The 25,670-nt window shown below is 38.9% G+C and overlaps 2 protein-coding genes and 1 long non-coding RNA gene across 3 annotated transcripts in view; 2 read left to right on the forward strand and 1 right to left on the reverse strand.

Moving 5' to 3' along the window:
- Positions 1 to 670: 670 nt before the first annotated feature.
- On the forward strand, positions 671 to 1,659 carry LOC125778309 (uncharacterized). The gene is made up of 4 exons (XR_007422623.1): positions 671 to 797; positions 857 to 1,072; positions 1,129 to 1,528; positions 1,586 to 1,659. It is a non-coding gene; the product is annotated as an uncharacterized LOC125778309 (long non-coding RNA).
- Positions 1,660 to 2,828: 1,169 nt separating this feature from the next.
- Positions 2,829 to 4,272, reverse strand: LOC125778305 (inactive protein tyrosine kinase pTKL-like). Its single transcript, XM_049455195.1, has 3 exons — positions 3,785 to 4,272; positions 3,593 to 3,723; positions 2,829 to 3,523 (listed from the first exon to the last, which is right to left on the reverse strand). Exons 1-3 carry the CDS (start codon positions 3,997 to 3,999, stop codon positions 3,123 to 3,125), a joined length of 747 nt encoding a protein of 248 aa, XP_049311152.1. The 5' UTR covers positions 4,000 to 4,272; the 3' UTR covers positions 2,829 to 3,122.
- Positions 4,273 to 16,485: 12,213 nt separating this feature from the next.
- Positions 16,486 to 25,670, forward strand: part of LOC105221885 (uncharacterized) — a 69,969-nt gene continuing 60,784 nt past the window's right edge. Inside the window, exon 1 of the mRNA XM_011199024.4 lies at positions 16,486 to 17,057. The gene's annotated coding sequence lies outside the window, so the exon portion shown is untranslated. The remainder of the gene's footprint in view (positions 17,058 to 25,670) is intronic.

Genomic DNA, 25,670 nt, shown 5'->3' on the forward strand with positions numbered 1-25,670 from the left:
GATCCATCGTTAAGACAGATAATATTGGATGCAAGTAGCGCATCTTCAACTTTTTCGCCTCTTGCGTTTGTGTGCGTAGATCCCCATATTGTACTCCAGGCGTTTATATCTCCTCCTAAAATAAGTGGTTTATCTAATTGGTTTATCAATTGCAGAATATCAGAAGAAGCAAAATCTTGTGTGGGTGGAATGTAGATGCAAGCTGCTGCTAGTTTTGTTGGTGCATTAATTTCAATGGCAACTACTGAGAGATTAGACCGAACAGGTAGTACTTTGTGGGGTATGCTTCTTGGAGATTGTTAAAATAGCCTACGTAGGATTTTGGCGTGTGAGCAGGTTGATTCTGTGGAATATGAGTTTCATTAAGGAAGATCATGGATGGAGTGTAAGAATTGATAAGAGTTTCTAGTTCGTGATAGTTGTTGGCATAACCGTTCATATTCCATTGTATGATCGACAGCATACCGAAAAAGGTAAAGACAAGAAACAGAAAAGGGAGAAATATAAATAGCTAGTGAGTGGGGAGAGAACATTGAGTCTTGGCAACTATGAGTAAGCTATGCTTGGCATAGCGCGTCTAGTCGCGTGAAGAAGAATGTTTGAGACTTGAGCTATTAGCGAATTGCGCAATGACATTTAACTTATACTATGTTAGGACCGACATTGAAAACATTTTGAAAGCAAATTTGGGGATTGTGGAATCTAAATCGTTCGGACCGACCAATTTGTGTTTTCGCTGAGTTTTCACTGACAGTTCACAAATTTATTTATTTGTTTACATTTGGACAAAGAGAATGGTAAGTTTTGAAATCATTAATATGTGCTTATAATTATTACTAAAGATCGTGTTTTTTAGAATGCTGAGAAAAAGATGTTAATTGCGAAAGCATTGGCTTTGAGAAGCCAAATAAATATCCTGGTCATCGACAGTTCTTCAAGAGAACTATTGGAATGTCTGACTACTCAGCACCGTGCCTTGGAAAAAAGGATAGCTGAGTTAAAGACACAACATGTAATCGTATTAGATTTAATAAAGGACCTTGGGATGCCGATTAATTCGTGTTGGACAAAGGTTTGTAAAGGTTTCTACTCATGCAAAAGTTTTCAATTACATATTATTAATTCCAGCAACGTAAGAATCAGTTTTGGGAACACGATTGCCAATGAAATAGATCTGCCTTTTTTAAAGAAAACTTTCGCATGGACCGAAGTTCCTTTGATAAATTGTGTGACATCCTCCGCCCGTTACAAAAAAAGGATACAAATTACCGAAAAGCTATTCCCATCGAAAAAAGAGTGGCAATAACATTATTTGCTTTAGGGTCATCTGCAGAGTATCGTAGTATCGCCAACATGTTCGGTGTAGGAAAATCTACGGTTTGTGAAATTTTACTGGAATTTTGCCCCGAAATCTGGAGATTATTGCAGCCATCCTGTTTTAAAATGCTGCCTCTGAACAGAGAAAATATAACCGAATTGGTGACTGGTTTCGAGGTAATTGGATTCCCACAATGCTTAGGAGCAATTGGTAAATATTGGCTATAAAATCTTAAATTTGCGCTAATGTTCTAATAATTGTTTACAGACGGATGCCATATTGAGATTCATCCATCATCTGGAGAAGCTGTGGATTATTATAATTATAAAGGGTGGTATTCCACCGTTTTAACGGCATTAGTTAATGCTAAGTAAAGTCTAAAAACTCAATATACATATACATAAGTACATAAGTAATGTTTACAATGTATTTTCAGATACCGGTTTACTTACATAAACGTAGGAAGTCCCGGGTGATGTAAAGACTCCCAAATTTATGAGACTTCGCCACTTAAACGAGAAATCCTTTTCTAAGCAAAATGTCTCAAGAAATTTCCAACATAAATGTGCCAGTATTTATAATTGAGGATTCGGCTTTTCGATTTAGCAAAGAACTGATGAAACCGTATCCATTCAGCGTATATCAAATTCATCGTGAGAAGGTAATCAACTACCCTCTTTCGAAAACGTGTCGAAAATGCCTTTGGACACTTCAGGGCCCAAATTCAACGTATTGGAAAAGGAATTGACAACTCTTTGCGGAATGCCAACTCCATAATAAAAGCATGTTGCGTTCTTCACAATTTTTTAATTGATAACAACGACACGCTAAACGCTAAATGGTTACGCGCTTTGGAAGAGTTGGAGACTAGACGCCAGAATCCGTGTGATATTTCATATGCATCTGACGACCCAATTAATGGAGAAATGATTCGGACAGCACTTTGTAGATATTTTGGTAAGTACATGTGCATATTGTATCACAACATCCACATTTTACCCAATTATTCGTCATTTATCTATTTATATGTCTATATTGGAATTTTAAATTATATAGATTTATAAAAATTAATTTTTAAAACAGTACTTTTTTTATTTATTTAAATACTTAAAGTTTAATTTACAATTAAGATATACATATATACAACTTAAATGTAAGTATAGAAAAAAAAATAGATGAAAACAGCCTATTTCATTTGAAATTAGTTAATTTCATTCAATGAATTGCCTGATAAAAGGGTTACCTTGATAGGGTAAATAATGCAATTAGTATTCCATTCATTATATTTAATAGAATTAAACTATTTCTAAAAGTATCAAAAAATTTTGTGCAACATACACCAAAATATATTTATTATTTATTACAAATAGCATTAATAATAAATAACCGCATTTATTAAATTAAATCATAATATTAATTTCAATAAAAAAAGATATAAGATTTAATTTTTAATAATTCAGCAAAAATTATATTTTTTTTATTTTAATAACAAGAACCAACCAAAAAAAAAGATAAAGTTGTACACACAAAACAAAATTCAATTTTATTTTTCAAACATAAAATTATACATATCCATCTTAAACATATATTATTAAATAGATTATAAAGTTGTACACACAAAACAAAATTCAATTTTATTTTTCAAACATAAAATTATACATATCCATCTTAAACATATATTATTAAATAGATTATAAAGTTGTACACACAAAACAAAATTCAATTTTATTTTTCAAACATAAAATTATACATATCCATCTTAAACATATATTATTAAATAGATTATACTTATTCATTAATTTTATTATTTATTTAGAAATTCAAGCAAGCGCTCATTTGTTTCTTTCGAATCTTTTATGTACTGTTCTATCATTTCTGTTTTTTTATTATCGTTTTCAACCATTTTTTTCGTCAAGTCCTTAATTTCTTTGCTGGTTTCACTGAATTCTTGACTTGCTTTCTCAAGCTGGTTTTCGATTTGATCAAATTTTTTTAAAATTATTGTCTGAAAATGATTTCTTCTTTTATTCGTAGTATCACTTGGCTCTGGAGACGGTAATGGTTGCGAAGAAGTATCGCTTGACGACATCGACATCGCTGAGGGTGATGGCAGGCAAACTGGTGAGGACAATGGAGATGCAGCAACAAATGTCGAACACGCAGCCGTTTCCACCGAAATTTGGAGTGGTTCCGAGTTAGTAGAACCTTTTTAAAAATGTATATATATATGTAAATATAAATAATATATTGAATTACAAAACAAATGTTTCTTACTTTGAAAACTTTCCTCCACTAAGCTCTCTGCGTTGTAGCTGACGTACGGCAACAGTACGGATCTCATTTTATCGTACAGCGGCCACTGCGAGGGAGAACCGCCAGTTGATCCGACTGCTGTCTTCTCTTTCCTGTAAAACATGATATATATATAAAAATTATATTTTTCCTTAATTTTATTTAATTACATACCTATATCTCTGCGAAAGATTGTGCATTTTCGACTTTATTTCACTCGCCGTGAAATGCACACCTTGTTGCTGCAACTCCATTGCCATTTCCTCTACAATGTGGCTGTTCTTCCTTGAACCGCGAAAAGCACTTACTTTGCTCTGCCACAATTCAATTAGTAGGGCTTCTGCCCTATCACTCCAACAACTTCTTTTTTTATATTTTTGTTTTTCCATTTTTCAAATTAATAATAAGTGACAGCAGCTCTATTTTTATTTGGAATGAAAACAAATATAAAGTGACAATTTAGGGCCGGCAAAATATGTCTTCCAAAAAAATCGATTAAACTAGAGCAGGCACCGATTATTATGAGTGGAATGTAAGTTTTCAATCAGTTTTCAGCGAAAACTGTGTTTTCGTTTGACAGTTTTTACATGGACGAAAACACAAGTTTTCGTGCGAAAACCACTTTTTCCCACGAAAACATGTTTTCGCTGTCGGTCCGAACATAGTATTAGCGCTTGCTAAGGTGGAATGCATTGCTTCGCTGAGCTGAGAGTTTAGAAATGTGGGAAGATTGGTATTAGTACTTTGGGGGGATGGGGATAAAGCGGTAAGGCTTATTGCATTTGATTTTAATGAAGAGGTGGATGATGTATCGGTTGGTGGAGATATAGGAATGATGTTAGCATTATTGTTTGTTTTTGTAGTTTTTTCAGTGGGTATGTTGATATTGTTAATTGCTGTGGGAGCAGGTCGCTTGGTAATTTCAGAGAATGATTGAAAAGGAGTGGGGGAGGGAGCTTGCGCTCTGTATTTCTTTGCTGCTTCGCGCATACTGCACTTTTCTTCCGTTTTTATTTTTAATATTTCTTTCGCTTGTTGGAATTTTGGGCAACTAATTGATGACGCGGGATGTTCACCAGAACAATTTGCGCACAATAATCTTGAGCATTTTTCTTCTTCGTGCGGAGGGAAATTGCAATTGACGCATGATGGAAGATTTTTGCAATGCTTTAGTGTATGGCCAAGCTTTTGGCAAGATTTGCAACGCATTGGGTTGGGGAAATATGGGCGAACTGAAATTTTCCTCCATGCAACATCTATTTTTTCGGGAAGTTTGTAGCTTTCAAAGGTTAAAAGTAACGCACCTGTTGGTGTTAGAACTCCTTCAGTTTTTCTCTGAAATCTGTAAATGGATGTTACACCATATGCTTCTAAGCCTTCTACAATTTCGTTGTCTGGGACGTGATTGAGGAACGGAGCGAAAATTGTGCCTTTGACACTATTGAGTTGCTCATGGTACTTTGCTTCGATTTGGCAGATGCCTGAGAGGTTTTTGATGTTGATGAACTTTTCGGCAATTTTTTTTATTTTTTGCAAGTAGCATCTCTGTGATTTTCACATCTTTGCTTATGGCGTTAAAGGCTTTATGTACCAAAAAACATGAAAAACGTGATAGGGGCTTGTTGTTGTCGCACGATTTTAATACAATGAACTTGGGATCGTCGTTCTTTGTAATGTTTACACGAGGGAGATCAGGAAACTCTTCAACAGATTTGTTGGCTTTTTTCCTTTTTGATTGTGGACTAGAGGAAAGCAGGGCAAACCTGTTTTCCCCTAGGTTAGTGGCCCCGGGGGGCATGTTGCACTTTTAGATAATTAGTCACTTGGTAGATTATACCTTTTTTCGCACAAACGAAAGAAACACGTGGAATAGAGCGCGAAAGAAGAACAATTAAAGATAACTGCACTGAAGCGGGTGAGAAAGTCAGACGAGATCCGCGAAAGAGAGCAAACGTATGCTCACAGCGGCGTTTAGTCGATGACTGAATTGAATTATAAAAGTTGATAATTACTGCAGTATATCGATATTGGCAACCCTGCGTTGTGAGAGAGCACTCAGCTGAGACGTTTGCGACGGCAAAAATCCAAATGTCGCAGATTCTCACGTCATCGTCACGTCAGAGAGAAGGGAGTAGCGTTTTTCACTGTTCAGTTACATTGCGCGCCAGTAAGATAGGTCGTGCCAGCTGACACGACCCACGATTCTGCATTGTTCACTAACTAGCCTATAAGAAAAACAAACAAAATAAAATCAGCTGATAGCACGTTGGTCAATCGTGACGTAGATGCGCAGAACGAAGCAAAATTGAACTCGCCTTTGCGCAATCTTTGTCTCTGTGATTTGTGAGTCTCTACTAGAATATGTATTAGGTAGTAATTTAGGAGGATGGAGTCATGTATAGAAGTTTAGGCAAGTGAGGAAAGTTCTCTGAGCGCCATTCACTTGGAAGTGGCCTGAAACGATTCTTTTACATACATATGACTCAAGCAGCTCACGACTTCTGGTCTTTGACCAAGTATTTTCTGGGTAGCCAATCAACAACCGTTTGAAGGCGAGCTAAAGTGAGAAGGCGAAACATTCCCTGTGCTGGGTTTGGGACCCGCCACGTAAAAAAACACCCCCAATGAAAATTAACAACCAGCCTCGGATGAGAGATCCCCCTTTTGATGACGCCCATGGCAAACGAAATAAGGACTACGAATTAAGGGCATGAAGGGCATCCACCTGGAATGTCCGGTTCTTTGATTGGGAAGGTGCCGCTGCCCAGCTGGTTGATGTCCTCGTGAAAATAAAGGCTGACATCACCGCCGTCCAAGAAATGCGATGGACGGGACAAGGACAGAGACGAGTAGGTTCTTGTGGCATTTACTACAGTGCCCATATAAAGGTGCGCAAGTTTGGTGTGGGATTCGTGGTAGGAGAGAGACTCCGTAGCCGAGTACTATCATTCACTCCGGTGAATGAACGTCTAGCCACAATCCGCATCAAAGCGAGGTTCTTCAACATAGCGCTGATTTGCGCCCACACCCCGACGGAAGAGAAGGACGATCGGACCAAAGATGCCTTTTATGAGTGCTTGGAGCGCCCTTATGAGAGATGCCCCCGCCACGATGTCAAAATCGTGCTTGGGTGACTTCAACGCCAGGGTGGGCAAAGAAGGTATCTTTGGCACTACGGTCGGTAAATTCAGCCTACACGAGGAAACATCCCCAAATGGGTTGAGGCTGATCGACTTCGTCGGGGCCCGAAATATGGTTATCTGTTCCTGGCTGTCTCCGGATCGAAAAACCTCCAACCGGATCGATCATGTTGTGACAGACGGAAGACACGTCTCCAGTGTTTTAAATGTGCGTGCGCTCCGAGGTCCTAACATCGACTCGGACCACTATATTCTTGCAGCCAAAATTCGCGCCCGCCTCTGTGCAGCAAAAAACGCACGCCACCAAACACAAGGAAGGTTCGACGTCGAGAAGCTGCAATCACAACAGACAGCCGCAAGATTTTCTACTCGGCTTGCACTCCTGCTCTCTGGGAGCACTCGTCAACAACTCGGTATAAGGGAACTGTGGACCGGCATTTCAAACTCCTTACGTACAGCTGCAACCGAAACCATTGGTTTTCGGAAAGTGCAAAAGAACAGCTGGTACGACGAGGAGTGCCGTGTCACAGCGGAGAGAAAACAGGCTGGCTACCTCGCAACGTGACGATCGACCACAACACGTGCGGGATGAGATAGATACCGAGAGTTGAAGAGGGAAGCGAGACGCATTTGCAGACAGAAGAAGAAAGAGGCCGAAATGCGTGAGTACGAACAGCTCGATTAGCTGGCCGACAGGGGTAATGCTCGAAAATTCTACGAAAAGATGCGGCGACTTACAGAAGGTTTCAAGACCGTAGCATACTCTTGTAGATCCCCCCATGGTGATCTAGCCACCGGCAACTAATTGATGACGCGGGATGTTCACCAGAACAATTTGCGCACAATAATCTTGAGCATTTTTCTTCTTCGTGCGGAGGGAAATTGCAATTGACGCATGATGGAAGATTTTTGCAATGCTTTAGTGTATGGGGAAATATGGGCGAACTGAAATTTTCCTCCATGCAACATCTATTTTTTCGGGAAGTTTGTAGCTTTCAAAGGTTAAAAGTAACGCACCTGTTGGAGTTAGAACTCCTTCAGTTTTTCTCTGAAATCTGTAAATGGATGTTACACCATATGCTTCTAAGCCTTCTACAATTTCGTTGTCTGGGACGTGATTGAGGAACGGAGCGAAAATTGTGCCTTTGACACTATTGAGTTGCTCATGGTATTTTGCTTCGATTTGGCAGATGCCTGAGAGGTTTTTGATGTTGATGAACTTTTCGGCAATTTTTTTTATTTTTTGCAAGTAGCATCTCTGTGATTTTCACATCTTTGCTTATGGCGTTAAAGGCTTTATGTACCAAAAAACATGAAAAACGTGATAGGGGCTTGTTGTTGTCGCACGATTTTAATACAATGAACTTGGGATCGTCGTTCTTTGTAATGTTTACACGAGGGAGATCAGGAAACTCTTCAACAGATTTGTTGGCTTTTTTCCTTTTTGATTGTGGACTAGAGGAAAGCAGGGCAAACCTGTTTTCCCCTAGGTTAGTGGCCCGGGGGCATGTTGCACTTTTAGATAATTAGTCACTTGGTAGATTATACCTTTTTTCGCACAAACGAAAGAAACACGTGGAATAGAGCGCGAAAGAAGAACAATTAAAGATAACTGCACTGAAGCGGGTGAGAAAGTCAGACGAGATCCGCGAAAGAGAGCAAACGTATGCTCACAGCGGCGTTTAGTCGATGACTGAATTGAATTATAAAAGTTGATAATTACTGCAGTATATCGATATTGGCAACCCTGCGTTGTGAGAGAGCAATCAGCTGAGACATTTGCGACGGCAAAAATCCAAATGTCGCAGATTCTCACGTCATCGTCACGTCAGAGAGAAGGGAGTAGCGTTTTTCACTGTTCGGTTACATTGCGCGCCAGTAAGATAGGTCGTGCCAGCTGACACGACCCACGATTCTGCATTGTTCACTAACTAGCCTATAAGAAAAACAAACAAAATAAAATCAGCTGATAGCACGTTGGTCAATCGTGACGTAGATGCGCAGAACGAAGCAAAATTGAACTCGCCTTTGCGCAATCTTTGTCTCTGTGATTTGTGAGTCTCTACTCGAATATGTATTAGGTAGTAATTTAGGAGGATGAAGTCATGTATAGAAGTTTAGGCAAGTGAGGAAAGTTCTCTGATCGCCATTCACTTGGGAGTGGCCAGAAACGATTCTTTTACATATGACTCAAGCATCTCACGACTTCTGGTCTTTGACCAAGTATCTTCAGGGTAGCCTAAGAACATCCGATTGAAGGCGAGCTAAAGTGAGAAGGCGAAACATTCCCTGCATAGGATCGTATGCTGGGTTTGGGACCCGCCACGTAAACAAAACACCCCCAATGAAAATCAACTATAAGCCTCAGATGAGAGACCCCCCTTTTGATGACGACCATGGCAAACGAAATAAGGACTACGAACTAAGGGCATGCACCTGGAATGTCCGGTCCCTTAATTGGGAAGGTGCCGCTGCCCAGCTGGTTGATGTCCTCGTGAAAATAAAGGCTGACATTACCGCCGTCCAAGAAATGCGATGGAAGGGACAAGGACAGAGACGAGTAGGTCCTTGTGACATTTACTACAGTGGCCATATAAAGGAGCGCAATTTTGGTGTTGGATTCGTGGTGGGAGAGAGACTCCGTCGCCGAGTACTATCATTTACTCCGGAGAATGAACGTCTAGCCACAATCCGCATCAAAGCGAGGTTCTTCAACATATCGCTGATTTGCGCCCACACCCCGACGGAAGAAAAGGACGATGTGACCAAAGATGCCTTTTATGAGAGCTTGGAGCGCACTTCTGAGAGATCCCCCCGCCACGATGTCAAAATCGTGCTTGGCGACTTCAACGCCAGGGTGGGCAAATAAGGTATCTTTGGCACTACGGTCGGTAAATTCAGCATCCACGAGGAAACATCCCCAAATGGGTTGAGGCTGATCGACTTCGCCGGGGGCCGAAATATGGTTATCTGTTCCTGGCTGTCTCCGGATCGAAAAACCACCAACCAGATCGATCATGTTGTGACAGACGGAAGACACGTCTCCAGTGTTTTAGATGTGCGTGTGCTCCGAGGTCCTAACATCGACTCGGACCACTATATTGTTGCAGCCAAAATTCGCACCCGCCTCTGTGCAGCAAAAAACGCACGCCAACAAACACAAGGAAGGTTCGACGTCGAGAAGCTGCAATCACAACAGATAGCCGAAAGATTTTCTACTCGGCTTGCACTCCTGCTCTCTGAGAGCACTCGTCAACAACTCGGTATAAGGGAACTGTGGAACGGGATTTCAAACTCCTTACGCCTCAAGACGGAACAAAACAAGGTAATCTGGGACCTCTCTAGAGAGAGACCTAGATCGTGCATAGTGGTCAGGAATAATGTCGATTTCTTCTGCATTTCAGAGTTCCTGACGCAGGATCTGGTGGCGGTACAGGCCAGGGACTGGGAAGGCAAAAGCTTCGTCCTGGCATCAGCATACTTCCCAGGGGAGACAGCAGCCGCACCCCCTGAGGGAGTGATTAGGCTCGTGGAGTACTGCAAGAGGCACAGGTTGCCCCTCATCATCGGATGTGATGCGAATGCTCATCATGTGGAATGGGGGAGCACGGATTTCAACGCAAGGGGTGAGTCTCTACTAGAATATGTATTAGGTAGTAATTTAGCAATTGAGAATGTGGGTTGTGAACCCACTTTTATAACTATAAGCAGGAGGGAGGTGCTGGACATCACCTTCAGCAGCGAGCATGCTAACGGATGGGTCTCAGGGTGGAGGGTTTCAACGGAGCCCTCCCTGTCAGACCGCAGGATAATAAAGTTCGCACTGAAGGTGTAGGTCAGGCAACTTCCCCCGAGACGCAACCCTCGAAGAACAAACTGGGGTGCCTTCAGGGAAAAACTAAAGGGTGAGTTGTCCCTGGTGGACAAGACAGCTCGCAGACCTCAGGAAGAAAGTACGCAGCCTATTTAACAAGGCGAAGCGTACAGGGGTCTGGGAGGAGTACAGGTGCTACCTAACTCTATACAATAAGGAGACTAGGTCAGCAAAACAAAACAGTTTTAGGAGTTTCTGCGAAAAGGTCTCCTCCACACTTGAAGCGGCGCGGCTGTACAAAGCTCTGGCCAGTGGGAGACCAGCACGGAGCTGGTTATCAAAAGGAGTGACGGGACGTTTACGACCAGCGCGGAGGACAGAGCGTCAGAGCTTCTGCGTGCTCACTTCCCGGAGACCATCCCGGTGGACCAATGTCTACCTGTGAACGAGCATAGGCCAACCCGCTTGGATTGGGTAACCGCTAAACAGCTAGTCACTGCAGACTCGGTCAAGTGGGCTATGGCCTCGTTCGAAAAATTCAAGTCTCCGGGGGTGGATGGCATCTTCCCGGCGTTTTTGCAACAGGGCGAGCAGCTGTTGCTACCTCACCTTGTTCGGCTGCTAAGGGAGAGCCTTGCACTGGCGTACATCCCGGACCCATGGAGGACGGCAGAGGTGATCTTCATACCCAAAGCAGGAAGGAGGGACTACTCTCTAGCCAAATCCTACAGGCCGATCAGTCTAACCTCCTTCCCGCTGAAGACGATGGAAAAGATCATCGACAACAATATAAGGTCGACGGCGCTGAAAACTGCACCCCTGCATGCTGGGTTGACCTCGGAGATCGAGAGCTCACTGGAGAAAGGGGAGGTGATGATATGTGCTTTCTAGATATGGAAGGTGCCTTCGACAACACATCTAACAGGAGTGTAGCCAGGGCACTGGAGAGAAGGAAGGTGGCTGCACCGGTGCGCAGATAGATTGATGCTGTGCTGCGCACCAGGATAGCCGAGACCAGAGTAGGCGATACAACAATTCGTCTTGGTGCGACAAGAGGATGCCCACAGGGTGGTGTGCTATCACCACTGCTGTGGAGCCTTGTCGTGGATGAGCTGCTAGGATTGCTAACTGACAATGGGATCCGCTGCCAAGGGTATGCGGACGACATTGTGATATTAGCAAGAGGTAAATTTGAGGATACTCTCTGTGACCTAGTACAACGAGGTCTAAATCTGGCAAAGGGGTGGTGCAGGGGAGTCGAATTAAACATCAACTCCTCGAAGACAACCATTGTCCCTTTTACAAGGCGCAGGTCCCTACCCGGCCTGATGAACCTCACACTTGGGGGCAGATAGATTGAAGTGACTAACAAGGTTAAGTACTTAGGTCTCACTCTGGATTCTACCCTGCGATGGAAGCAGCATGTGAACCAAGGCAACAAAAACACTGATGGTATGCAAACGGCTGGTGGGTAAATCCTGGGGCTGTAAGCCAAAAATCATTAGGTGTTTATATACCATGATTGTCCGACCGATAATAACGTACGGGGCGGTGTCCTGGGCCTCCGTGGCGGTGCAGGCTTCGGTGGTAACCCAACTCGCTAAACTTCAGCGGCTAGCATGCGTGTGCATGGTGATATTCCTATTGCCCTCCTCCCGAGGGACGGCATCAGCAAAACAACCCATTTAACGAAAAGGCTTAAGGTTACCCTCGGTATCAAGAGTGAGTGGAACGACCCCACTCTTGAGCAAATGCTAAGGGATAGTACATTGAAGTGGTACACCGACGGCTCGAAGACGGCTGAAGGAATACTTAGGTGCGGGTATCGCGGGTCCGCGTACCAAGCTCTCCATTCCGATGGGGAACTTTCCGAGCATTTTCCAAGCCGAAGTTCTGGCCATAAGTCGGTGTATTGAGATAAACCTCCACCACAACTATCGCAACGAGCGAATAGCTATATTCAGCGATAGTCAAGCGGCACTAAAAGCGATCTCTTCCTACGAGATCAAATCGCTACTAGCGCGGGAGTGTAGAGGAAGGCTTGACAGCCTAGCCGAAAAGAACCGGGCCTTTCATCTTGCGCTAACTGTCGGTTCTGCGACAGTGAGCCTGAAACCCCGGAGCACCTGCTATTCAACTGCCACGCAGTCTGTAGGCGCAGGTCGAAGGCCCTCGGATCCATGTTTCCGGATAGGGATCACATCGCCTCGATAGCACCCAGCAGGATATTGGACTTTATCAATATGCTGGGGCTAAGCGAGTCTTTGTGAGTTAGGAGAGGGCACAATAGACCCATGGTCGCAGTGCATGCCTCAATTACTAATCTATCTATCTTTCCCACAGCCAAATTAATTTAGTGCATGAAGACTATAATTGAGAATCCAGCTTTTGCTTTTCGCTCAGCCAGTTACAGGACAGGAGAGGATCTATCCAAAAAGTTCTCTAGAATATCATTATTCAGGCGGTACATGAGGAAGTATGTATATTATAGTGCCTCTGAACGAATACAAATTAGCCCTTCAAATTATTATTTGTTTGTAAAATTCTTAAAAAATAATTTTGTTTAAAAATGCTTAATATTTAATTTTATTTAATATAATAACCTCTTTGAAATAACAGCAAACTACATATTTTTCTTGATGACTCTTAAATATGTTATCATATCTGTCATTTCGTTAAATATAGACGGTCTGGTTGTTGTTGTAAGTATTGTCCAATTTCCACTTGGGAAATAAGCTTCAGGAAAGTTATCATCGAGGACATCTAACAGTAGGCCCAGCAAAAGTGCTGTTTTGACGGTGTCGGACCATAGAGAGAAGGGTGTTAGATGAGTGGAGTTAGCTAGGCATGCAAAGAGGGGAATTGCCTATAGCTAATTGGTTTTTCGAATAAATAATACGTAATTTTTTTATTTCTTCTACAGTAATATAAACATAAAAAAGGAGCAACTCAGGTTAACATCTAGGTTTTCTACATATACATCAGAGAGCTGCAACGATCACAATTTTTTCAATCATACCCGATCATTGACTCAGATTTTTTGTGACGGAAAACTTTGCTTCAACAAAAATGAATGATCGTAAGCGAGCGTGCTCAAAGCGAACAATCAGTTTCAATCACTGTTGCTTGTTTCGTAATGATTTTTCTCGATCGAACGCCTTGTGTGAGCAGCAAAGAATGTTCGAGAATGCTGCTTGCATTCCGATCGATCACAATCATACCGTTTGGTCATACCGGGTGGTTTCTGCCAGCAGCGCAGCCGCTGAGCGTTCTTTTTCTTTAGCTGGAAATATTATAACTGAAAAAAGAAATAGGCTCGGACCATGTTCAGTTGATAATTTATTGTTTTTAAATTCATTTTTTAAAAGTTTTAGCGATTAAGAAACCAAGTTTATTACCTTCTTTTAATTTTAAGTTTTTGTTGATCTCAATGAAGAAATGATAAAAATTTTAAATTTGTGTTCCCTAATATTTTAAGCATTACCTTTGTTTATTAATTTTAAGCATTAATTGAATTTTAGTTGTAAGCGTAAAAAATGAAGAAATATATGCAGTAATGTTTTGGATTTTATGCATCGCAACTTGTTTCCGTTAAAACACACAAATATGTACATACAAACTATGCACATACATATTTGCAGGGCAATTCTCTATCTGATTGGTTCAATCACAATCAATTAAAACGCACACTTGATCGATGTATGAGTTTTCGTACATCATTGGACTTGATCGTGTTTTTCTGTACAATCATTTCCAATCATCATACCGGAACCGAACAATCAGTTTCAATCAGTAAGCAGAGCAATCAAATCAATTGATCGAACTCCTTCGTTTTGACCACGAAACTCGATCGAACAATTTTGTTGCGAACCGCTGCGCTGAGTTGTGACCGTTTTGAGCGAGGCTGATCAAACAGGATCGATCATACTCAATGCAGGTCTCTGATACATATGTATATACAATAGGAGAACAAATGAAGAGTGTAAAAGCGCACCAACAATTTTGTATTTGCTCCGGAGGTCATCTAAGTACGTCTGCGTATGCAATTAATTTGACGGCTTTTGGTTGGTAACTTCTTAGCATCCCTTCATTGAGTACGTTCTATAGAACGGGGCCTAGAACCGAGCCTTACTTCTCCTGAGCAGGTCTGACATTGAGTGCAACCTGGCCTCGAAGTAGTTTTTCTGCTGCATATACGCTAAAAGGCCCAATACAAGTTCATTCTCGTAGCTCAACAAGACAGCATGATTCTCAGTTTCATCATCCGGTTCGTCAGGCGCGATTTCTGCTTCACACGAGAGTGGAATGCGTCGTACGTTGTTCCCTCAATTACCAACTATTGCGTCCTCAAAAAAGACCACAGTGTTCCTACTAATTAACTATGACAGACTCCAGAACAGGATCGAGGAGATGGTCGGTTTTATGAGGAAGGAAGGCATATCGGATTTTAATGCCCCTAGTGACATGTCCCCAACAGGATTCCATCCGAATATAGCTGCACTACTTAGTAGTGAGAGCGCACTGGTAATAGACGACTTTAATGCGCATCGGGATCATTGGCATTCCTACCTGTCATATTATCCTCATGGAAAGATACGCCCTGCTACTCCCGATCTTCACGTAAAATCTAAGTCTGGATAGCCACCAAGAAGGTTTTCGTAAAGTGCACAATATCACCCCAGCACTTTAGGCCAGATAACTTGTGGCTTTTAATCAAAAACCACTTCGAAAGAGGACCATGTTAGTTGCTCATGTCAGTGATCAGTACTACTGCGTGCTCAAAATGCGATGTTAAAAGGAATTAAACAGGGAGTTTTCTAGGGTGTGGTCATCTCCCCGGCACAGTTTGATTGTAACATGTCGAGACTGTCCCAACCACCAGATTTTTTTCGATGATAATTCCGTCAGAGAGCAACTTATGCATATTATTATTGAAAGGTGGTAAGAACCTACCGATAGGCAATTAAAGTAATCATAGTTTGCACAAGTTAATAAAGTCGCGAGTGTTTGGATTGGAGCCAAAATCGAGGCTGTAAGTAAAGTGGATCTTTCATCGCCGTCTCACGTTCTGGCTTCGGCCTGAATCTTCCACCTTGGAAGAAATTGAAGAGTTAATGTGATAATGAAATTCTTCACTAGCCACTCATGACTAAAAAGTGATCAGGCTGGTCGCTCATGACTCTTATATACTCACTATAGCTATAAGAGGGTGGTTTTGGGGATTCTTCCACGGAAGCCAGAACGGACGTGCCGCAGTTTCCGAGAGTGACGGAGGAAGGCTTACACGGGTACGGAAATAGAACATGTCTCTTCTGATATGTGGAGCACTGCGGAACGTCAATCGATAGATCAGTGTCATTGAAAGTCTTCTTCGAAAGCGTATCAGCTCATCTACAATGAACTCTGTTTTATTTGGTCACATTCCAACAGCTAGCTTCCGGAATATTTATTTATTATCTGTGACGATAGTATGAACTACATAAGTATGTTTGTACGTACCATATGTGTATGTATCACTTAACGTTTTCTGATTACATTTTGGTTTATTAATTTCTATTGCAACAGTCATTTGACACAGGGTGTACTCTTTATAATAATGAAAATTTTTATTATATGCATAATTTGGAATTTTTTACCTATTTTTATATTGAATCGAGAAATGACGTCATTGTTGACAACTAGTAAAGGATTTATTATTACAAATAATACACTAATGTTAAAAAAATATCAATTTTAATGACAAAATGTATTATGATTAATATGCATAAATATAATTTTTTAATAAAAACAGCATTTCATAAGACTTATTTTATATCAGTAAATGTAAGTAATAATTTTTGGTATGGCAACATCTCAGCGACTGCAAAACAAACGGAGCTAACAACCATAGTAGTGCATGTCAGTGCCTGTCTCTTTTTGTTAAGTAAGCAACAGTATGTCTTCCACTGATCCAGCATTTAAAATTACATTCCACATGCATGTATACAAAACGATCAACGTACACAAGAGAAATCTGGTTTTAGTTTGAATGCGGCGTGTAAGTAAACGGTGCGAGAAGTTTGTTGTTGTCTGGTTTGAATTATTTCGGCCAGTGCAGTTTCCTTCGGAATTTATTTGTATATTGTCCTCATATGGCTAATTTAAAGTTAATGTGTAAATATCAGCAAATTTAAAAACGACGACATATGATTTGGTCAAAAATCAATTAAAAGTGGAAGTGGAAGTCAAGAGTCATTTCAATGAAAAACAAGTGTAGCAAAAGAAAAATCTTGTGAATGTGTAATTAAGTGCTTTTATGTGAAATTTAGAAAGTCTTAATGGTGGTATATACTGGATAATGTCAAATCGTTCAAAGATGCAATAAAATTATTGAAATAGTGAGTGTTGAAGTGTATGTTTGAAAAAAAAAGCATCTGTTGACCTTAAACCCGACATTTTTACACACATGATTGTTGCATTGAGATTGTTTACCAGTGGATTTGTTTCAGTAGAGGTAATAACTACAAATTTATAAGTATGTACATATATGTATATAAGTATGTGTAAATATATCAAAATAATTCCGTTTGTCACAAGTCGTTTGCGGGATTCTACTTTTGTTCAAAGCATAACAGAAATAAGAACAGCAGTTTCACTAAATACTTACACATAATTATACATACATACATAACATTAGTATTAGTTGTTGGTACTACTCGTATCTGTGTGATCATGTAATATTTTAATTGTTGTCATTATTCGGCAATCGTATACCACAAGTGAAGTACGAACAGTACGCATACATACATATGTATGTACGCAACAACTTTAATACGTTGACCTTTCATACCACACCTGGTTTCTGTTACATTTTCAGATCGCATACATGTACTTATGTATATTTGTAGTTTTACATTTAGTTGAGTTTATACTTCTCACGCTCCTTTAATTTTTGAGCTAATTGTTTAAGCATATCTTTATGAACATACTTATGTACATTGTGCATGCATATGTACATATGTATAGTATATAGGCAGTTTTATGTCGAAACATCCATATGTATGGGTGGTTTTACGTCAATGTTCATATATCCATGCACGTAATGTGGAAAACAATAAGAGCAACTCACTGTTGCAACTTCTCTCATTCTCAGTTTGCGTACCTGTTTTCTCTTGCGAAATGCAGTTGGCTTCGTCTTTCAGTTTGCTTAAACAATTGCACTCCGTCAGAAGCGTGTTCACAAATGTGTGTGTGCTTTGGCTTAATATTATTGAAAATGCTGTTTTATTTGTTCTACAGTTAACATTTTCTTATTGCTGAAATTCGTACTGAGTCGTCATTTTACACTCCACCAACAGCTGTAGGCTGAGATGGCGTTTACATGGGCATTCTTTTGTAGCTCATTGTCGGCGAATTCTTTTTGGTGTCACTCTGTGTGTTCACACTGGGGAAAATAGTCCAGCAACTCGACTTGAGTTTTTCTGTCTTTCAATTCACAAAATTTTCGCAAACCTTGATGCATACTATAAAAACTGGTATGGGCAACAAAAGAGTCCGTGTGTGAACTGTCAATTAGAGTGGGCAAAAATTACAGTGTGCGCATTGTGAGAAGCCAGTGAATTAGAAACGTGCATAACAAAAATTACAATTCCAGTGTAAGGCATTAGTGTTAGTCCCCGGTTATACAACCAGAACTAGGTGAATGCGTATTTTTTGAGTAGTACCTGAATCACAAGTAAATAAATGTTGAGAGCAGGTCGAATCAAAAATTAGATATTTTCGAAAAAGTTCCAATGTTTTTTATCTGCAATTTCTTAAATTAAATGAATGCACAGAGCTAGTTCTGTTGAGAAAATATAAATATTTTGACTTTTATTAGCGGATATAGCCAATAAGATGACGTTACCGTAATTAGTCGATGTACTATTTTACTCTCTTTGTTAAGTAACCTCAAGAACATTGTTTGGGAATACATTTTGGCTGCACTTGCAATTACTTTTTACGGTTGTAGGATTTTGGAATTTCATGGTTAATATTTCCTTAGCTTTTATTATACATACGTACCCATTTTATAATTTGGCTATAACCACGTAAGTGGTGCCTACGCCAATAAAGAAGAAGACATACACATTATAAGCACATACAATTAATTAATTGGAATTAATGTAGAATATTGCCATTGACACCTACGATAGTGATAGTTGATATGGTTTAAATACCGCAAATAAAGCAGTTGAATGTCAACACTAAAGTATCAATGTATATAAAAATTCCCACATGTTTGACCATAACAGGTAGTATAAGCACAGTTTGGTTATCGAGTACTGTAAACAAATTTACACTTGTGTATATAAAAAAATGAAGTTCTAACGTTTCAGTTCACTCGCTACAAAAGCGTTAAGAAAGTGGGTGGATAATTTGCTTGGAAAACCAGCGGTAACTTGAGAGAGCGGTAATGTAGCTGCGTAAATGGGTCATTGCTTGTCAGCAGGGTTTTTATTTCAGAACTTTTGGATACAAAATAAGATTTTAAATTTTTAATACCGATTTTACAAATTTAATTTGTTTTTTATTTAATTTTGGAAATTTTTGATCTCTAAACAAGTTCTGGGGTATTGACGATGATTTATACTCTTGCAACATGTTGCAATAGAAAGAGTCGATAAAATGGGCGTGGCCCTACCCTCTAATAGGTTTAATGTACATATCTGCTAGACTACCACAGCTACAAGTACAATAAATCTCTTAAGCACCCTCCCGACACTGTCAAAATGGTTGAAATCTGAAGTTAACCCGTTCACTTTCCATATAACGGTGTATCGATATCTCAAAAACTGAGGGACTTTTATACAGACGGACAGACAGACGAACATGGTTAAATCTATTCAGTTCTTCAACATTTATACATACTTATATGCATATACATATATGTATGTACATATTGGGTATCTGGTGTACCCTTTTGGGTGCTAAACAAAGGCAAATTTAATATTGTATGTCACTTTCACATATTGAGGCAACCGTTAGGTTTGTGAGGGTTCTTAATTCAAGTTTCGATAATAGTACTTTTTGAACACAAAATGCACGCACAATATCAAACAATATGTACGCTAACTTCATATGTTAGTAACCTTTGTAACGCCCCTCCGTTTTAATAAAAGTTACCGGAGTTCCTTGTGTAAAAAGTAAATTGTGCATTTCCAAAAGTAAATACTGCCGCCATTACCAAATAAATAAATGCACTCTCAAAAGATACAAACATATATACATACATACACATACACATACATATGTAATTACAAATGTGTATATGCTGAAGCCGCGGAATATGTCATTTCGCTTTCATCCACTTGAACTTGTGCCCGCGGCTTACTGCATAGAACATCTCTTCGTTGCTGTCACAGCTGCTGATATGTAAAGTCATCTACTGCGCTTATGTACTTATGTATGTATGAATGTACCTATATACATATGTAAATGTGAGAACAAATAAAAGTGTGCGTTAATATATACACAGATGTACGTGCATACTTTTGTAGAAAGCATAAACCGCACCTTGCCAATGTGGCCTCCACTGTTCCCCATGTCACCATGCACTATTTGGTAAATATGGATCGCATTCACCCGCGTAGTATTTGTATTCACCATTTGGTTTGGTTTGTTTATCAAGTGGTCTATTTATTTACTGCAACGCGCCTCAATTTGCGGCTCAGCACGATCAAGTTGGATTTATTTTTTATTCTCGGTATTTCATTCTTATTCAACTTCGTTTTTTTAGGGTTATCATTATGAATGAGTTGTTTTGTTTTACGCAGTGATAAGCCAAATCAATGTGAAAGTTTTTTATTTTAATTTATGTAGTTGTAAAGCTAGAACTTGGAGAGTGGCGCATCAACCAAACAACTGATTAATTATACCAATTTATGAGGTGGTATAATTAAATCAAAATGGAATAAAAAATAGTAAAATTGTTTATCTTTACTCTTTTGTATTGAATTGCACTGATTTATTGATTGTTGCTTTTACTTTCCACATTTTTGGCGAGAAAAAGGTTACATTATACTTGGCGAGTTGGAGAGTGAGTGATTTCTTTCAGTAGGTGATATTCAAATTTTCATTTTTTATTGCTTACATTCTCTCCTTAAAATAATTTTTGGCAATAAGCCTCATATCGTTTTATTCGAAGGGTTACATTTATATATTGGACACTAATTTCGCTAAACCGAGAAAATAATTTATAATTATAACCAAGAATAATAAAGACAAGATTGCCACATCCGACTAATTCCGTCGATATTTATTTCCTGGAAAAGTGATGGTCGTGCTTTTCATTGAGATATCGTTCGAAATTTTTACCAAAAGTCAAGAAAGTGTTCTAAATATGTTATAGACAATCTGATCAAAAAACTTTTCAAACTTTGCTAAAAACCAGTCTACTGTATTGTAGAACAGCTTTAAGAATATTCGGTCAAAAATACTAAAAATTGCTCATCAAGTCTTCAGCGTTAAGATGTAAAATTTGTAATGCAACATAATATTATACGTACATATGTATGTATATCTGTTTCAATTAGCTCTGTAAAACAGTTATATTTTGACGAGAGTATACTATATTAAAACACTTAATACTATTCAGTTGACTTGAATTATACGATTTCATACAATGGCTTGATTTTCATATCTAAAAAAACAGCATATATATACATATAAGTATGCATATATCGAATAAATTAATTGTTACAATTGTTAAGATATCCTTGAATATTAAGACTAGTAACCTTCCACTTTTCGATACATGCGTATGTGAGATAAGCAATTAAAAGCTCAGTAGTTTGTTGATTTTACCATTTTTGTATTAAAATCTTGTTAAACTCAGTCCCATTTTAGTTGTGACTTTAGCCTTTTAGGGAAACTTGTCACATTTAAGGACCGAATAGCAAATCAGCTTTCGCGAAATTGACATATTGCTCATGATTGTGATTTAATACAATGAGTTATGTAAGTATTTATTTGGCATCTTGTCTGACTGCTATTATGTAAAATCACTCCACCGTATGTGATAACTCGACATCAAACGAAATCTGGAATATTGAAAAGGACGACACTCCTACATACATTCATACGAGGTTTTGTGCTTTCATTTAGAATAAGTTTCTTGATGCTTTAAAGTTTAAACAATTGTATTGAATAAAATGGGGTGCGATATATTCTGCAATTATATATATATATAAACTTATGTAATAATGACTGAACTGCCGGTGGTATTTGCCTATCTATCATACAATACATGCAAGGATGATGCGCGTAAAAAGAAGCCGATTGAGGAGGAGTGCGGCGAGTTTATTCACGCGTGGGTTAAAGGTTGGGGGAAGGTTGATGGAGGTGTATACTGGTGGAAACTATCCAACCATACCAGATTCATGCTTCCTGACTATTGTAGGATTTTAAACCCAGATTTCCAGAATAGCAGTTGATTTATTGCTCCAGTGTGACTCCGATAATAGAGCGAAAATAAGTGTACTAGCCTTGAACTTAATGATCGTTTGCTCGAGGGTGCTTATGGAAAGCCTAATTTCGCTATATAATTAAGACAAAGACTAGTTTGGTACCAAATTTTGCAGATTATAAAGCTAATGAGCTAGCAAGATAAGATAGATAGATAAGATAGCTCTTCCCCTTATCAAGGTTAAATTTTCTCTAATTGTTGGTGTTATAAGATCGGTCATATAATCAAATCGAAGATTCCGCGATAAGTTATGAGGACATGTGTGAAACATTACATTTTTAATAAGGGACGAATTGTTCCCTTTTAAAAGAACATATCCTAGGAGTGTAAAAATGACCTTCTTCCCACAAAAAGAAAATAATCGTTTTGAAGCTTTTACAGGCAATTCATCTTTGCAAATTCTAGTAATAAATTTTCAATTATACTCCTAATGTTATGTATACAATTGTACCTTACATAGAGTAAACCAGGGGTACTAAATAACTACATATAAAAAAAATTACTCACCCAATTGTTAGCAGGATATATGTATGTAGGGTATGAGAAATACCCATACAAGTAAAGATTAAAAAGATCTAATCTACCACTGCCAAAAAGAAGCAATGTGGAAACCGGTTTTCACCATTTGCCAGCTGCTTTATTCATAAAATCTACACTTTACTTCAACAGATGAGGATGCCGGCATTCATCTCATATTCGCAGCCTTAGCTGCCGCTCTTGAAAGTAAGAAATGAAAGATGTGTGCTCTATACAAATGCTTGTATGTATCATTACCGCCAAGGTATTGTATTTCACTCATTCTGGAAACAGGTAGCCTTGATTTTTGCGTCCAAACGTTTGCAGGAATATGAGTTCATAAATATACATATGTGTTTGTATGCAGCTGTAGAGTTTCCACTAAATATGATTGTTAGACGTTGTCTGGTGGCTTTTGTAAATCTATAGTTGTAAAAAATTGCATAACAATTGCTCTGCCAAGTCAAATGGTTTCCATCATATGATATTGAAGAGTGCAATGAATAAATTTAAGTCTAGGAAATAATTCATTAATAATTGGGATGCCTTAAGGCGACTGGTGAATTTGTGAAATGGTTTTTTTTTTTGTTCTGCTTATACAGCAGAATGTTTTTGCTTGGTACTCAGAAAAATAAGTTCTTAGCCACGTCTAAGAAAATATCTCTAAGTATGAGCTCTTAATGGTAACAGAAACCTCCTCTACCTTAGACATTTCTATTTTTCACTTATTATCTGGTAGAAAAACTGCTATCTCGCTCAACTTCAACTACTTAAAAAAGCATCTCGTTTCATAAAAAAAATCGTTGTAAATCGGAAATCTCATAATTTTGTATGAGATGGTCTCGTATAACTGTACTCTGGCAACTATTTGCTACAAGATATAAAACTGCATTTTGGCACACGGCACCTGTGGGCAATAAATTTTGAAAAAGTAGGCGGGGCCGCCCCTAATAAGTAGTAGGAAAGCATTGTTTTTTTTCATAGACGTTAATGCGATACTGTTTTTCCAAAAAAATTAGTGATTTTGGAAATAACCGTGCTTTCATTTTTCTTAGGCCCAGATGATCTTTCAAAAAAATTTTCTCTGCTCTGCCAGTAAGATTTCTGACCGTTAATCGTCGATTCACAAGCATCAATTCCTTTAATTTATTGACATGTTGACCAGTTAATGTTGATGACTGTCCTGGACGTGGTTCGACGTCAACGCGATCTTGATCCTCTTTGAATAATTTGTACCAGTCAAAAACACCTGCTCGCGGCAAAAAAAATATCACCGAAAGTCTTTGCTAACATTGTTCCTCAGGATTTAAGTACACCAAAACTTTGAAAGTCATCTTGAAAATTGTTTTATAAAACATATTTAAGGAAAGTTGTGCCCAACTATGCTCAAAAATATTTTTAAAACTCGCGCATAAATAAATAAGTATGTAACTACATAAGCCAATTTATAGTAAATATGATTCATCCCCCAATATTATTAAAATAAGTAAATGAAATCAAATCTAATTTCTTAAAGAGGAAATGTGTCAATGTATTTTTTTTTTAATTTTTTTTCGTACACTCCTATAAACGGACAACAATGGTGTGCCCGGTTGTTGGAGACTTCACTGTATTTGTCAGTTAATAATCGAAGTAATAATATTTTAGATTTTTTAAGGCACTCTGAATTGTACATTTTTCACAAAAACGCTTTGTTTGGCAATCACCATTTTGTCTTAAATTAAAACTAGTTGTTCTTCCAATGATCCATATTCATCTATCGTAATAATAAATTACTGTGGTTTTTGGACTGGGCATCTTATTTCGGACATCCTTCTGGAAAATAAGTCACCGATTAGTGAATATTAAATTCTGTGAACATAGTTTATTTTTATCCTCTTTTCAGTCACGATCGGCCCTTCATATTTTCCAAACTCCAATAAATGCTTGCATAAGCAAACAACATTGAATTTAATATTGTTATTGGATTACTCTCCTCAAAGTTTTAGACCTACGCCACGGATTTCTTATGGTGTTGTGGTCACGAGAATGAGTGAACCTCGCCTCCATTCAACTTGCTCGAAAACGCTCTTTTCTGGTTTCGAATTTTTTTTGGAAAAAACATTACTTAATGTAAAATCTCTTTGTTTTTTATATTTCTCCATAAGTATCTCTCTATATTCACGGGGCTTATGTTTTTGGTAGATCTACCAACTCTTTCCCTACCGCCCTACAACCCAGATGTGGCCCCCCGGACTTTTTTGTTTCCTTGCATGAAAAGGCCGATGAAAGGCAAGCATTTTGAGACGACAGAGGGAATTCAAGCAGCATGCACATCGGCTCTTAAGGCTATTCCGGAGAATGCTTTCTGTGATGCCATCAATGCTTGGAAATCGCGCTGGCAGTGCTGCACCGACGCAGAAGGACACTATTTTGAAAGTTTTTGAAGAATTATAACAATTGGTTCATTAATTTTTTTAAATCGACTCAGTCCAATTACTTTCCGGACAAACCCTGTACATACACATGTGTATGTAGAGCTTGTAGATGATTTATCTGGATCCGTTGTTTGTAAAAGCAATTTAGAAACCAAAAGGTACATCTTATAAAATATGTTTTACGCCTTGGCCCACAACTGCCAGTCTATTCGTTTTTGCTCAAAAGTGTTAGAAATATACATATTTACGTTTGTACATACTTACCTACAATCGGTTATTTTATTAAGGAAATAAATAACTCCAACTGTCATTATCTCCAGTTTACACTTCAAACCGCTAGTGACTTTCAGTCTCTTTTCTTCTTTCCTTTTGAATTCAGGTATTATCTATTTTTTTCCTATTTTGTCATTTTCTCCCTATTCGCTGCCACAGTGTGTTGCATTTTTTGCCTTAACTTATTATTTGCCGCTTCGCTACAGCAATCCCTTGGCACTATCGTCTTTGTTCTATTGTCTGCACCGCACATACGCTTCTTGGAAACCTGTTGGCTGCTGTCAATAATCCGTATTTAATTTAACAAAACAGCTGTGATTTTGTATGTAATTCCGTTCGTTATCCTACGAGGCATTGCAGCTGTTGATCACCTGAAAATCTTATTTTCAGGCTTCACTTGCTGTAATCCACCGCT

The sequence above is a fragment of the Bactrocera dorsalis genome, chromosome 4 (assembly GCF_023373825.1).
Source record: "Bactrocera dorsalis isolate Fly_Bdor chromosome 4, ASM2337382v1, whole genome shotgun sequence".
Taxonomy (NCBI): Eukaryota; Metazoa; Arthropoda; class Insecta; order Diptera; family Tephritidae; genus Bactrocera; species Bactrocera dorsalis.

Bases quoted from the DNA above. Each gene is read 5' to 3' on its own strand.
- LOC125778305 (XM_049455195.1), bottom strand. From the start codon at position 3,999: ATGGAAAAACAAAAATATAAAAAAAGAAGTTGTTGGAGTGATAGGGCA. The intron at 3,724-3,784 runs GTATGTAATTAA...CATGTTTTACAG, and splicing joins AATCTTTCGCAGAGATATAG to GAAAGAGAAGACAGCAGTCG. The intron at 3,524-3,592 runs GTAAGAAACATT...ATTTTTAAAAAG, and splicing joins AGTGGAGGAAAGTTTTCAAA to GTTCTACTAACTCGGAACCA.